This window comes from Anopheles coustani, chromosome 3 (genome assembly GCF_943734705.1).
Source record: "Anopheles coustani chromosome 3, idAnoCousDA_361_x.2, whole genome shotgun sequence".
In the NCBI taxonomy this organism is placed as follows: domain Eukaryota; kingdom Metazoa; phylum Arthropoda; class Insecta; order Diptera; family Culicidae; genus Anopheles; species Anopheles coustani.
Window position 1 is genome coordinate 65,370,260 of NC_071288.1, and position 14,893 is coordinate 65,385,152.

The 14,893-nt window shown below is 40.2% G+C and overlaps 3 protein-coding genes across 3 annotated transcripts; 1 reads left to right on the forward strand and 2 right to left on the reverse strand.

Moving 5' to 3' along the window:
- Positions 1 to 2,369: 2,369 nt before the first annotated feature.
- LOC131259866 (uncharacterized) lies at positions 2,370 to 6,305 on the reverse strand. The gene is made up of 4 exons (XM_058261473.1): positions 6,234 to 6,305; positions 4,637 to 4,844; positions 4,531 to 4,552; positions 2,370 to 2,536 (listed from the first exon to the last, which is right to left on the reverse strand). The coding sequence occupies exons 2-4, from the start codon at positions 4,802 to 4,804 to the stop codon at positions 2,370 to 2,372; spliced, it is 357 nt and encodes a 118-aa protein (XP_058117456.1). The 5' UTR covers positions 4,805 to 4,844; positions 6,234 to 6,305.
- On the reverse strand, positions 3,456 to 4,167 carry LOC131259868 (general odorant-binding protein lush-like). The gene is made up of 5 exons (XM_058261475.1): positions 4,126 to 4,167; positions 3,978 to 4,053; positions 3,798 to 3,892; positions 3,624 to 3,738; positions 3,456 to 3,544 (listed from the first exon to the last, which is right to left on the reverse strand). Exons 2-5 carry the CDS (start codon positions 4,051 to 4,053, stop codon positions 3,456 to 3,458), a joined length of 375 nt encoding a protein of 124 aa, XP_058117458.1. The 5' UTR covers positions 4,126 to 4,167.
- A 6,649-nt stretch (positions 6,306 to 12,954) lies between the features above and the next one.
- LOC131259860 (2-methoxy-6-polyprenyl-1,4-benzoquinol methylase, mitochondrial) lies at positions 12,955 to 14,111 on the forward strand. The gene is made up of 4 exons (XM_058261466.1): positions 12,955 to 13,419; positions 13,482 to 13,614; positions 13,674 to 13,762; positions 13,826 to 14,111. Exons 1-4 carry the CDS (start codon positions 12,974 to 12,976, stop codon positions 14,037 to 14,039), a joined length of 882 nt encoding a protein of 293 aa, XP_058117449.1. The 5' UTR covers positions 12,955 to 12,973; the 3' UTR covers positions 14,040 to 14,111.
- Positions 14,112 to 14,893: the final 782 nt, after the last annotated feature.

The following is a 14,893-nucleotide window of genomic DNA, read 5'->3' on the forward strand; positions in this document are numbered from 1 at the left end:
CCTGCTGAAGGATGATGAAGTGGGTGTGTGCTATTGCCAGACTCTGGAGGCGGCGCTTCCATCAAAAGATGTGGCCGCTACTGCACCAATGGAGGAGGTATGGGCTAAAATTCGCTCTGGAGTGTAAAGCTCATCTTCCAAACATCTAGTTGCTAGATTTAGGTCGTAAACATCAGACTGGTTTGATGCGGAGTGTCAGCTGCTCGCTAACCAGAAGAACCTTGCCTTGGGTAGAATGCTGCAGGTTGGAACAAGAACCAATGTGGAAGAGTACAGGGTTGCTAGGAATAGGCTTGTATCGGTCTTCAGAAGGAAAAAGAGAGCACAGGAGCATTCAACTTCTGAAGACCTTGTGCAGCACCACCGGTCTAGTGACAGTCGAAAGCGTTCTCTCAGTTTGTTTCCCATAGTAGACTGAGGCAAGAGGATAACCCTTCATATCTCCATTTCAACGTGCCCTTAGAAGGTGTGATCAGGCGAGTAGGCATTGACACGTGAGCTACCATCTTCTGGCACTCTATTTATCTCCTGGGCTACGCGGACGATATTGACATTATTGCAGTCAACATGAGGACGGCTACGGAAACGTATGCTGGACTTAAGTCAGAGGATCCGCGGGTTGGACTCCAGGTCACCACGTCATAGACGAAATACATACAGGGAATATGGAAACACTCCAGATACTTTTTCCTGTAGTCCTCAAGTCACATGTGACTCTGGCACGTCCTTGGAAACTCGGAGGGCATCCTCGCTGGAAATCGCACCTTAGTCTACGCAAGTGGCTACATTCCGGTCAAGTGTCCAGTCGAACAAAACTGATGCTCTACCGGACTCTAATCAGGCTTGTTGTGCTCCACGGACATGGATGGACATGGACCTTACTGGAACGAGATCTACGCGCACTTGGAGAGACTGAGATGGCTGTGGGCATATACCGAGGAGGCCTGTTAGCTATCCAGCAAGGGCGGTTATCTTAAAGGACCCAACAAGCACGCGGAGGAAAGGGTCGCAGCGAGTATGGTGGTTTGACCAGGTTGAGGCAGACTTACGGAGGATCGGTATCTCGAATTGGAGATCTGAAGCAAAGGACCGGTTGATATGGCGCAATAATTTTATCATGGATTTGATACGGTTCTAGTCCGTTTATCATATATTTCAAAACATGTTTGTAATGCTAGTTCGGTCTGTTGTGATGAAATTATTATAAGGAAGCGTTACTTTTTTAAATTGTTTGTTTATTGTTCACTACACATGACATCACACTAGGGGGATACTATTTCCCTAAGAGATAACTCTATTTTGTAATAAACCGTGTAAAACGAATAATTATTATGAAGTAAAGTGAGTCCATACCATACATTTTCACAAATAAATTTTCAAAATTTACCGTTCAGTTTCCGTTTACGATGGTAGTTCTCTTTAGCTCGAATATATTGCTCATAATTTTGATTGTCGTTTCTGACAAAATACAAAAATTAAATCTGTGTGTGTTTGGAGATTATACTAATGAGCACCTTCCTAAACAAAATTTTGTGTTTATTAGGTTCTATTATAAAAAAAAAATTTATATGTACTTCTATAACTTCAGCCTAAATTAAGCCTTTCGAATACAAAATTATCATTCTTCTGAAGTCGTAGATTTCAAACAACTTAACTGTTATTAAAGATTTGTTGGATGCCATTCTAGCATCCATAACTAGCAAAAAAAAGAAATTAATGAAGTTTTTTTCATCGGTGTACGATATAGGCTTCCTCTCTATGATAACGTTTTGGGTTTTTTTTTTTGGTTTAAAATCGCCGCAGCGAGACTGTAAACAATATCGCACTAGACCATGGAGGTTGTTTGATATTGCTGCTTACTAAACATGAGTATAGAAGACGCTTTGCATGTGAAACCTTGTCTCTGGAAATGTTATATAGGTTGATAAGTAATTTGTTCAAAAGGCCGGAATTTGATTGGTGAGAATTACTTCATTTTCTTGGTGGGTTTGGAGCTAATTATATCTTCTGATTTGCTCTACAAATCCATATCAAAAAGGATATGGTAGTGGTTTTGTAAATTGTTTTCACTTTTATACACAAAGTCTATACTTGATTAGAATATTTAACAGTCACTTCGGTACGTTTACATAAATCTTTACCATTTTGCAGATTCACTTTGTATATGTATAGCTTACAAATAAAAAAAGACGTGAACTAATAGTACTTAGAACCATGTATGTTTAGTAGAAAGTTACTCGATTGCTGACCGGAAGGTACAAACAATAAATGATTTCAAAAATGGTCGTAGCCATGTACGAAATCGGCAGCCAGTTTTTAAAAGACGTGTGCGTCGGAATGCATTGCAAAAGAGTATCGTAGTACGTAGCTTAATTCTTGGAGGAAGACCCAAGATTTGCCGGTGCTGTCGCCGGCCGCTGCCCAGGAATAGGGGCTGAGTTTGTGCAGTTACAGATGGCTTCGAATATTCTGAGCACTATACCTCGTGTGCGGGTTACCATCCTATGTTGCTTGATGCCACTTAGAAGTTTATTGCCTAGAAGAGAATAACATAACATTAATAACTCAAAATCGTTTGTCTCAATTTTAGTTATATATAAAAAAGATACACTGTACCCATAAAGTCAGTACACAGCAGGCTACACCAGCTACAAAGGTCATTTTCTTTGTAAGGAACCAATGTTTTAAAAAAGTAAAAATGAGGGATTGTTTCTGGCACTATCCTCTTCATTTTGATGTGATTTAGCCGCGATACGACTTTGGGTTTCCGAGATATGGTCAAAATAGTGCCACAACACCCTAAACCCGTACCAAAAAAGTGAGTACACAGCAGAATGTTTCATCATGTTTTGTACTATAGTTTGCGTTTGTGTGGTATTTTGGTGGTTGTTTTAAGTTTTATGACATAACATGAGAACGTTTTAATCAATTCATCAATGGTTGATAACAAATTCACTTCTTTTTTGGCCCAAAATGGCCAGAAACGGAACTCCTTTGCAGAAGAATAATGAGAATAATCCTACCAACGATTGAATATCTTAAAAGCTTTTCCATTGAGTTTTGCTAATAATAACAATTTAGGAATGTACCATTTTAAAGATCCCCTACCTAGAACCTTGACAGCAAACACGACAGAAATATCTATGGAAAGTATACCATTTTTATCAAAAGAGAGAAAACGAATAAAACCATTTAACAGCTCTTTTTCGATATCATGTTTATTCAACGCCACTTGAATTGAATAATATTTATTTATTCAATGATACTTGTACCCAGTACAATCAATAACATTTAAAAAAAACTTTAACACTTAAAAAAAAACCACCACGCATCCCTTTTTGTGTAAATAGTGCAAAAACTAAAAGAGACAAAGAGTACTCAAAAAAAAATTCCGCAATTGATTTCATAGACATTAAAAAAAATATTAAGGCTGATTCAATGATATGATTCCACGTTCAAGGAAACATAAACGTATCCGGAGTAAAATCTGCAGCACATTTCGCCGAGAAGTATGCTTTATCACAAGGATCCTTGTAGGATGTTTCTGTAATTGAAACCATTAGAAATTAATGTTTCTAAACATTCCTTTGGCGACCCTGTGAAAAAGGGAGTTTGCTACGTACGGACGTCTTTGCAATGCGTTAAAGCTTCCTTGGCTTTGGGCTTTATATCGGGTGGCAACATGGCTTCTATTTGAGCCATTGTTTTGGAGAAGCTGATCTCCCCTTTTTTAGTCATCTGAAAGCATGCGTTTTTTTAAATTGCTCAAGAAATCCAAACATGGGAAGCATACTTACTGTCCCTGCCATTTGAGCTATGCACATGGTATAGCATTTAAGTTCTTTATGGGGATCTTCAGGAAACATTGACTTTCTTAGCGCATGCAGCTCCGCTTTTTATTGATTAAAAGTTGAAAACAGATGACAGTTAAAAAAGCGGTGCAAGGTATGATCAATTTTAGAAAGTATGTTCATTACCTTCCTCTACTTTATACTTTGGGGCACAGGCTTGGCGCATCATATCCATGGAGTTGGTGAGTTGTTTCATCGTCATCTAGCAAACGATATTCACAATGGCATTACAGAAGAAAAATGCTCTTTCTGTGGATAGCCCTGGAATACTCACAGCAGCACTGGCAAACCGGAACAAATATTGAGCACACAAACTCACCACGAGCGAAACCAGCATGGAAACATTCATGGTATAAAATGCATTTTAAATAAACTGAACACAAACGCAGCCAGATTAGTCATAGTTTGGTCAAAGACAACTGGAGCTTCTCTGTTGGATATACCTTCTTATAGGCTATGATTGAACAAGGTATGTCGATTCAATCAAATTGAAATAAAAGGTTGTCAGAATCATAGGCTTAATTAATCAATTAATGTCTACCTCAGATAATATCTGGTATGAATATCACCCAAACAACCTAGGTACTTATTAAACACTGCATACTGCGGCACAGTATACAATTAACGAAAGTTCCGACATGGTCGTATAACATAAATTGCACAAAATAATATTACTCACCATTTTTAGGCCGCTCCTCATCCTATCAGAAATGGAGGAAAAGAATAGAAACATCATTGTTAGGCACTTATACACAGTGTTAATAAAAGTACACGTTGCAACGTACCAATTTGCTCTGGAGCTTTATCTCCGCGCTCTTCTGGGCTTCATCGAGCACGTTGTCCAGAAACAGATTCAAGTCATTCATTTTGTCTGAATCTTGCTTAAATTCCGCTATTCTGCTGTCCATGTCATCGTGACAGTGCTGAACGTCTAGATTCATTTCGACGCGCATTGTGACGGTTTAATTGGTAGGTTTTGGGGTGATTGCTTGGCTGGAAAAGCAAGATAAGTCACGCTATTCCGGGCGTAGTCGGTTAGGGATATCTGACAACAACAGGTGGACAGCGTTAAACTACTTTACAGCTGTTAAGAGCTTTTCACTTACAACAACGTACCAACAGGTAGTGTGCTATTCGAAAATGGGGAGTTAATACCTCCTAGATGCTAAACATCTCAATAGCAAAACCATAAGACTTTCGTAGAGTAGTAAATAACTTTTTTATAAAGAGAACTATTACAATAAAAATAATAATATAATCACTATTATTAATGCCAGTCCGAGAGAAAATAAAACAGCAATGGTGGTCTAGAAGCCCAATGCAGAGTGAAAAACAACATTCGAAAGCATCGTCCTTGACCTACGTTAGCCTGCACGACTTGAGGCATGTTTTCAGATGTTTTCGCAGCCTCTTTCTGAACGCCTCGCTCGTGCGGGGATGGAACACATGTTGTGCAGCCCTTATATGTTTAGCACGGAAGAGAAAATATCTCAATTTCCCGCGGAGCCGGAGCTCATCGGTAGTCGGCTGACAAGCGGGGTGGTGACCGGTTTCGCTGACCGTGGGGCAGTCAGGCGATAACACCGCGAAAAAACCCCTGCTCTCCCCCTTTCGTTGGATTATAGTGTACACGATCCCGGGAATCTCGGTGTAGAAATGCATCTGTTGGTTCTTCTTTCCCCTTTCCGACCGTCCTATCCGCCACCTGGGACGTATTATCATTCAATCTTATTTTATCTGGCTCTTGTGCTCTTTCATACATCTTGGCTCTCTATTGCTCTATTGCTGCTTGAAATCAACAAACGGATCTACAGTCTCGCTCATTCCCACAAGCATTTTTTTTTCATTTTTACAGCCCTTACTCGATGCACTAGTTTATTAGCACGATTGCATGTGTTGCGATGCACTTGCCGCGGATGCACACACTGTTGCACACCGTGTGAGCAACGGTTTCCATTGCACGACACAGGTAAGTATGGAAGATTATCTTCGTCCATTAACATCCAACACTTATCTATCCTCTCATATCTGCAGCGCCCGACACATTCGCTTGGATTTGGAAATAGTTTCACCTGAATGGGTTTTCTTCGTTTGGGCTTCAAAAACGCTCGGCCTATTTTTGGCTCCAATGTTCATTCAATTACAAAAATCAATTTTCTTATCTGATTGAAAATCGACCCGTGTAAATGTCTCTCACGACCTCAAATCTGGACTAGGACTCACGCACGCAAAGCACCGCAGCTCTTAACAGCTTTTACAGAGGCTTTTCGGAAATATATATTATACCTCGCTAATCTCAACAAGGATATTGAAGAGCAAGGGTAAGCTCGGCAGATTAACAGGTACAAGAAATAACTTCACTACTTGTGACTTGATACGTACACGGCTGCAGTACAAAATTACTGCAAATACAGCTCCAAATTAAACGCGACGACTATTCGCGAGGGAAATTCTGGTCGACTGTGCTACACTTATCGCACGAACAGAACGCTGCTCTTTGCAGCCGCTAGCAATTGCTTGAATTGAATACAGATTTTCTCTCGCTCGCATTTCCGAGAGACTCTCAGCAAACTCTCCCCTGGTGTTTCGCCCCCTGGACCACCGCCCCGATAATGTTGTTCCCTTAGGAAATTGAAATCTCGCGGAAACAGGTTGAAGTTTTCCACAGCGTGGAAGGACAGGTAGAGACGTTTGTGCTAGTTGAAGCTTTCCAGTCCAGTTGTCCGTGCCACCGAGGGGCTCGGTCGATGACGGGCTTTCGTGGGGTTTTGGAAAGCTCTGCTTTGATTGTGCATTACACTTCCACGCAATATTATAGTTGTAGAAGTTTTTGGGGATTTAAGCATTTTCAATTAAGAAGAAAAGCCCACATTCATATTACATTTTATTTTGTTTATTATTTGTATATTATAATGTAAAACTCAACGGACCGAACAGTGTGTCAATGAGTATCTAAAACTAAACTAAAACTAGTGTAGAAGCGTGTGAATAAACTTATAAAAAATTCGGGTCCATTGTTAGGCGTAACTAAAAGGTATTACCGTTATCACAGAAATTGAAGGCGTAGTAAGCTCTATTAAAAGTATAGTATTGCTCATAGTGGTCATTGGAGCAAACTGGCCATAACGAGTACTGTTAGAGCATAATCTTAGAAAATCAGAATGACGAAGCCGTCTACAAGGTGCATTGAAGTTAACTAGTTCTAGTAGGTTTTGGGCATCAGTCTCACCCTGAATCAGCTTACCCACAAACACTGCCTGTGCTATCAGTCGTCGTTTTTTGAGTGTTTGCAGTCCTAAAAGAAGGCAACGTGAGTGGTAAGGGTATGGATCAGAGTTTCGCTAGGGGGGCGACCGTGTCGCCAATCTCGTAAACCTTTTTTGAATGTTGGCGTCTACAACTATTGGCACGATAGGATTGAATATAGTGCCAATAGTTGCGGAAACCATATAACACTATTAAATTCCAAAATAGGGCGAACTAAACTAACAAACAACGTTTTAAGACACATAGGGTCATTAAATTCTTTCGTGTTTCTAAGGACAAATCCTAGCGTCTTATTTGCTTTTGCTATCATTTCATTATAGTGGTCGTGAAAAGTAAGCTTACTGTCGTTAGGAGTAAGCTTAATAACGCTCGGAAGTCCCGAATCGAATTTCTTCTTTGTAATATTTGACTATTTAACTGCCCAAGTAACATTTCCAAGACCTATTAGACTTTAACAAGTTTTATCAATGTTTTAACATGGGTGTACCAACTCCAATTGGTTTTATAGAGGTTTCTCAGCAGGCAAAATAGTTTTAATAATTTTGACATCCTTAAAACCTTTTGAGGATAGCTATAAAACCGCTCATTAAGTCTAAAATCTTAGTAGACTTGAAGAGTCTGTAAATACGCTGTTAAGTCCTTCTTAAAACCTTCTCTTAAAACCAATCAGTGATTTTTGGTCTAGAAAAGGTTTTAAGGGATGGTTTTGACAACGTTCTGTAGAGTGGGCCCTCTTACACTTAAAACGGGTTTATGAAGGTTTTATCATAGACTTTAAGATATTTTACTCTTAAGATGAGACTTAATGATGAGCATGAACAACATCGTTACAACCATGATAAAACTTAAAATGTTACTTGGGTGATAGCTATATGTGATAGGCTTTTTTGTTCTATGAAACGACACAATGCAGCACTTCTAGACACATAAATTTAGTTGATTCCAATCACACCAAAGACATAAATTGTTGAGAGAATCCTGTAGTGAAGAGCAATCCCTCAGATCTGATAAATCACTATAGAGTTTGAGGTCTTACTGTTCATCTCCACATAGCGAACTCTCCTCCGTCGAACTGTCGAACTCAGTTCCCGCAACAGCTGGGAAACTCGTAGGAAACTGGTAGGAAACTCTTGACAGCACTAGCAAAGCCCCTCGTTCTGACGTTTAATAACTGACGGATTAAGAAGAAGCGAAGAAGACCGAAACAAATGCGTGTCCACTTAGCGAACTCGGGAAACTCGAAACTCCATACAAGTTTGACAGGAGTTTCACCAGAGTTTCCTATGAGTTCGCTAAGTGGAGATGAACAGTTAAGCGTAGAGCAGCACAGACACATTACGAAGGACCGTACACACATCATTGACGAATAGAACAAATAACAACGGACCTAAATTACTATTTTGAGGAACTCCAAAAAGACTACTAAAGGGTTGCGACAAAGCGTCATTAAGTTTTACCTTATAAGAACGACCATTTAGGTAGGAACGAATCCAAAAGATAAAATCAGAAGTAACACCCAGTCGTTCAAGCTTCGCTATCATCGATCGCAGAGCGTTAGTCGAAAGTCAGTAATGTTAGGGGTAACGGAGCGCTTAGGTATGAAGCCGTGTTGAGAAGTTGAAAAATACAAAACACAAAACTTTGTTTTTATCACGAATAGAGTTCAGATTGGTAAAAATCAATTTGAATGAGGTACTTCCAAACTGAGCGCCGGGGCTCACCACCTCGACGGCGTGGGTGCGAATCCCAAACGAGACCGGACCCTCCCCTGTACGAGAGGACTGACTATCCACGTACAACAGGGAAACAAGTCTCGTAAGCCCTTAACGGGCAGGCATGACCAAGAGGTCGTTACGCCAAGAAGAAGAAGAAGAAGAAGAAGAAGAAGACTTCCAAACTGGTAAAATCCCAAATGAAGCTCCCCCAGCCGAAATCGCTGTCGTGGCTACACCATTTGTGAGCGGTTGTACCTAAAAGGTATGCAATGGGTGAAACAAATACCGTTTCAATTGAATTCTCGTTAAATTACAGCGTTTTACATCTCACCTAGCAACCGCGGCAGTGTATGTAGAACATCAAGAATGCTAGCCTACTGTAGAGTACAGGCTGGTCCCGGTTTTCGTCAGCCTCGGATTTTCTGCTTCAGACTACTTTGCTCAATTAAAAATATCTTCCAATTGAAGCACTGAATGTATTATTGTAAACCTTCACGGCATGAAAACCAAAGAAGTAAAACGGAATCAAAGACAATCAACAGACAGGTCGGGTCAAAGCTGTTTTTTGCTCCGCCATTGTTGTGACAGTTGGTTAAAAAAGTGTTTACAAAAATTTCCAGCTTACTTGTGGGAGATCTCCGCCAAAATCGTCACGAAATAGGTAGTTGGTAATTCTAGATCACAGTATCCATGGTTTTGCGGATAGAAACTGCTCTTCTGTGTGAAATCATGGGATATGGATCCTTTTGCTCGCTGTGATTGCCGAAATTAAGTGTGTTGGTCTGCTTTATATGGAGCCTTCCTCCAGAACATATTTCGAACGCCTCAACTCTTTGTTCTGTTGAAGAAACATACCAAATTTGCAGTTTTACCCCACTTTCTTCGCTGTTCGTGAGAAGTAAACAAAATTTTAACCAACTGTCAAAAATTTTCCCACGGTTTTCGGCTCGTTACATGGTATGCTGCGACCTGTCTGTTAATTGTCTTTGAACGGAATATAAAACGGTTGATGGCCATTGATTTGATGATTAAATACACAAACTTTGTTATAGTTTGAAGAACACCTTCATATCAATCACTGAAAATTCAGACGAAAAGAATATACACAACCAACGTTTGTTTTGTGTTAGTCAAGTCTTGAGTACCCAAGGAGAACCTTGCTGCACTTTCCTACCAAAGGTATACATGCCTACCAAAAAGAACCTTGCCAAGTGTAGTTTTGGTAGGCTTGGACTCCTCATAACCTACCAATAATTTTTTTTTGGGAGGCACCGCAGTGGAAAGAGGTACTGGCTGTCAAACCTTTGTTTGTTTACTGTTTACTGTTTACTGTGCAAGTCTGGCCAACTAGCAAGCATTCGACCGTGTTTTTACCAGCGTATTCGTTGTTTCATTAGTTGTTAGATTTTTCTTATAGCCGTTGTTACCGGGTGTAACATAGTATCGGTGGCCAGTGTTCGATAGCAGCGCTTGGATCAACCGACTCGGCCACCCCGAGGGACCGGGTTAACTCGCACCAGACAGTAAGTACGTGTGTAAGAACCCACAGCAGAGTTCTTACTGATGATGATTTTTCCGCGCTTTTCACACATTTCAGTGTCTCGACAAGGAGGAAGAAGCGGCTTAAAGTGAACATCAACGCGTTCTACGTGTTTTCACTGGCCATGACAGAGTGGTGCTGCCCATCATTCATCGAAGGACCCTGCTACGATCCGTGGTCGCTGTTTGCCAGCACGAACCAGAGGAGGGGTCGGACCATTTCTGGATGTTTCGCCTGATCGCCTTCCGAACCGGACGATAATATATTATTATTATCGATATATCAAAACAATAAAACAAACAAAAATATTTTCCTGCATGAAAATAAATATTATGGGAAAGAAAAGATATCCTGAACCCAGCTCATATAATCTACTACGAACGGGTATACGTTTTTTGCGCGTATAGTCAGAAATAGGTATTATAAACGCACAGTCACGTCAAAAGCGTTCTCTTTTGAGGCGTCCCGCAAGTATAAAGAGAATTGTTTTACCCTTCTTTTCAGAAGTCGGTTTACGCCTAGATTGCATAGGAAATCTGCTGCAAAAGAAGGGGTAAAAGAATTCTGAAAAGAAGAGCGGGCAGTTCTGAAGAGAATTCTTTTACCCCAAAATAACGCCAAAATTTCTCGTTGGGTAGGTATTATAAACGTAATGCTTGGTCTACACGAAGCGCAAAGCAACCTTTGCAAACGGTAAAATACTGTCAGATGGGCAGTCAACTGTCAAAGTAAGAGAAAATCTGTTTTTCGGTCGGCGAGTGAAAAACAGATTTGCAAAAATTTGCGCACCTGGTAAAGAGTGCCGGTGGATGGGAAAAAGTTGTTTTTGATAATGTACAGTGGTTGTTGATAAGATTTCAGTGTACACAATACATCTGTGCTGTTTTTTTACAGTTAAACAATAAAAAAAATGCTGAACGCGCTTACATCTACATCGGCTCACGAATAGCAACGTCTACACGAAGCGAAAAAAAGTGACAGAAAAAATGATATTTTCGCCTATGTTTTCAGAGTTTTGCGCCTCGTGTAAACTAAGCATAAGAAATTTAGTCCGCTAGCCCCGGTTTTCGTCGCTGTCAAAGTCCCGTTTGGTGACGAAAACCGGGGCCAGCCTGTATTTGATGTTGAATCGCAAAACCCACAAGTGGCAACTAAACGGGTAAGTAGAAAAATCATCACTTTCTAGGATCTACCAGAATGAAAGTTGAAGCATGGATGTATGAAGTAGAGACGACCAGTTGAAAGGTACAGGATAAGGTAGGCTATGATCGCTTTTTCGCATCAGAAAACGAGGGCGAAACACAGCAATCCTCGCAAAAGTATGTTTTTGACCGGAAAGCGATTTTCCCCTACTTTTACCTGTACCCCTCGACTGGTCGTGCCTACTACAAACATCCACGCGACAACTTTCATTCTGGTATATCCTAGAAAGTGATGGATTTTCTACTTACCGGTTTGTGTTGCCAGTTGTGGGTTTTGCTATTCTACATCAAATACTCTGCAGTAGTCTATCATCCTTGATGTTCTACATACACTGCCGCAATTGCTAGGTGAGATGTAAAACGCTGTAAAGATTATGGATACACTAGAAAGGATGTATAACATGAAATCCCTCTTGCATTACTTGCATGAGTTTATGCATATTCGGCTACGCAATCAACCTAGGGATGCGGTATGAGGGGGGCCCATGGCCCCCCCTTATATCACAAATTTATAACAAACGGTTCAAATATTCAAACTGAATTGATGTGCCACTAGTGTTGTGCTTAATGAATCTTTTGGCGAGATTCATTCATATGAATCTTTTACCTAAGATTCATTCAGATGGATTCATGAATCTTTGCGGATTCGAATATTCAAAGCTTAATGAATTTTTCGAAACCTTAATGAATCTTCATGAATCTTTCATGGTTCTGTCATGAATCTCCCCGATTCTGTCATAGGCGTGGACAATGAGACCAAAAGAAAAAAAAAAAAAAGGTGGTCCCTTAACCGACTTTTGGTTGGTGACTTTACATCATTTGGTGTGTCTTTGGGATTCATGAATCTCGCGGCGAAAGATTCATGAATCCCTTATAAGGCAGAGATTCATTCAGATTCATGAATCTGAATCCGATTTACACAACTCTATGTGCCACCTATTACAAAACTTTCAGGCGCAAACGTCGAAAAAATGACGATGCGGCGACTAGGGAGTCTCATTTAGGATTTTACCAATTCCACGGTTCAAATATTCAAACTGAATTGATGTGCCACCTATTCCATAACATTCAGGCGCAAACGTGGAAAAAATGACGACGATGCGGCGACTAGGGGGCCTCATTTGGGATTTTACCAAAATCACAAGGAATGGTTGTTTGGACTTTGTTTTGCACAAATGAATTTTACTTGTCAATCGAAAAACTGGTGGAATTAAAACGATTGAAATATTTCCGCTTTCACAATTGGACTTGACGGATGAATGAACTTTAATAAATACACCTGCTGTTTTAAGTCACCTTTTTCGCTTTTGAGTTGCGTACGCAGCCATGTTTGACAGTAGGTACGCAGTCCATCGCAGCTCGTTCAATCGCAGCTGTAAACCAAAACAAAAACAAATCATGTCGCTGTTACGAAGACTCGGTGTGCTTAATAGGCAAAAGATCCTGTTCCCATTAGTGAAATTCTCTACAAAAACCGTCGGCGATGTTCATGATTCCCCTACAAACGAATCTGAAACTCATTTTGGTTTCGAAACTGTGAAGGAAAGCGAAAAATGGAAGAAAGTGCACAAAGTGTTCGAAGAGGTAGCAGCGTCATACGATTTAATGAATGATGCAATGTCGATGGGAGTGCATCGCGTTTGGAAGGACATATTCATGGAGCGATTGGGCCCAGTTGGCAACGGAATTCGCCTTTTGGACATGGCTGGGGGAACCGGCGATATTTCGTTTCGATACATGAAATATTTACAGAGTTTACCAAGCAAAGATCGTGCCTCTAGTCACGTCACCGTTTGCGATATCAATCAAAACATGCTGGATGTTGGTCAAAAACGATGGGAAAAGTAAGAGACAGATAAAGTCTACCCAGTAAGATTCAAATAATGTAAATTGTACTTTTCGCCAGGCTGAATTTACAAACTGCTGGTGATTCGATTGATTGGGTGTGTGCAGACGCTGAAAAGTTACCTTTCGACGATAATACGTACACTGTTTACACGATTGCTTTTGGAATCAGAAATTGCACGCACATCGATCAGGTGAGGGTTTATCCAAATATGTCGTGATGAATATTTCATACATCATTGCACTGTTTTAGGTTCTCAAAGAAGCTTATCGGGTATTGAAACCCGGAGGCCGTTTTATGTGTCTCGAATTCAGTCATGTTAACAACGAGTACTTAAAATGGTAATTTTAATTTTATCGTAATCGCTGCGTAATGTCTCGACTAATGATGTATTATATTTGTAGGCTCTACGATCAGTATTCATTTCAAGTCATCCCACCCATGGGACAAATATTGGCAAACCAATGGCAGCCGTATCAATACTTAGTGGAAAGTATCCGGAAATTTCCATTGCAGCGGGATTTCAAAATTATGATTGAAAATGCAGGCTTCAAATGTGTGCATTACGAAAATCTATCGTTTGGTGTAGTAGCAATACATTCAGGATTTAAATTATGAAAAGGTGCTATGCTAAAATAGTCGATGCAAGAAGGAAGTTGAAATAAAACGATTCTTAAGTTGTAGCTTTGATAAGTGGTAGCTTTGAGTTGTTTGATTATGATGTGTTCACTAAGTGTCTGGTCGATCAATTCACTGATTGAATTGATGAAAGAAGCCGTCAATCCGAACTCATACCTTGTTATGTACCTGTTTGAGTAATCAAGCTGTGACCGGCTCTGTTTCTGACGTAAACTTTTCGGCTGTTCCCCTCTTTGCGCCGCAAAGTTGTTGAGTTTGCGGCTCGTGTAGCGTGGCTCACAGAATTGGTACCGCAAAACGCGACTACACGAACCGCAAAGATTTTGACGTAAACTTATACGGTTTTTGAGTTTGCGGTTGGAGTTTGCGGCTCGTGTAGCAGGCCGGACACTATAAAATGACAAAATAATACCGTAACTACAAAAGAAACACGTAAATTTATCACCGTATGTCAATTCATTTTGTTTTTGAGATTTGTTATGTTTACATTTGTTTCTTCTTCATCTTCTTCTTCTGGCGCATTTGAGTTTGCGGTTAGCTGCCAAAAACTTTGCGGGTGCAGTTTTCAGCTCACGGAGCTGAAAAGTTTCTGACGTAAACTTTTCGGCTGTTCCCCTCTTTGCGCCGCAAAGTTTTTGAGTTTCTGACAGTCTATGAATGCGTCAGTCTCTGCTGTTTTTGTTTTTGTTATCAGTTAACTCAAAAAGCTTCCTTCGAAGCAAAAAAGATCTCATCTTCAGTTCACACAAAAAGTAAAATATGCATCCATCACAGGCGATAATGTGATGGATGCATATTTTACTTTTATTTTTTTTATTTTTTTTATTTTATAA

Coding starts and splice junctions, on each gene's coding strand:
- LOC131259868 (XM_058261475.1), bottom strand. CDS start 4,053: ATGACGATGAAACAACTCACCAACTCCATGGATATGATGCGCCAAGCC. Junction 3,739..3,797: donor TAGCTCAAATGGCAGGGACA/GTAAGTATGCTT, acceptor GCATGCTTTCAG/ATGACTAAAAAAGGGGAGAT. Junction 3,545..3,623: donor AACGCATTGCAAAGACGTCC/GTACGTAGCAAA, acceptor TTTCAATTACAG/AAACATCCTACAAGGATCCT.
- LOC131259866 (XM_058261473.1), bottom strand. CDS start 4,804: ATGCGCGTCGAAATGAATCTAGACGTTCAGCACTGTCACGATGACATG. Junction 4,553..4,636: donor TAAAGCTCCAGAGCAAATTG/GTACGTTGCAAC, acceptor CATTTCTGATAG/GATGAGGAGCGGCCTAAAAA. Junction 2,537..4,530: donor TGAGGAGCGGCCTAAAAATG/GTGAGTAATATT, acceptor ATTCTCTTCTAG/GCAATAAACTTCTAAGTGGC.
- LOC131259860 (XM_058261466.1), top strand. CDS start 12,974: ATGTCGCTGTTACGAAGACTCGGTGTGCTTAATAGGCAAAAGATCCTG. Junction 13,420..13,481: donor GGTCAAAAACGATGGGAAAA/GTAAGAGACAGA, acceptor ACTTTTCGCCAG/GCTGAATTTACAAACTGCTG. Junction 13,615..13,673: donor ATTGCACGCACATCGATCAG/GTGAGGGTTTAT, acceptor GCACTGTTTTAG/GTTCTCAAAGAAGCTTATCG.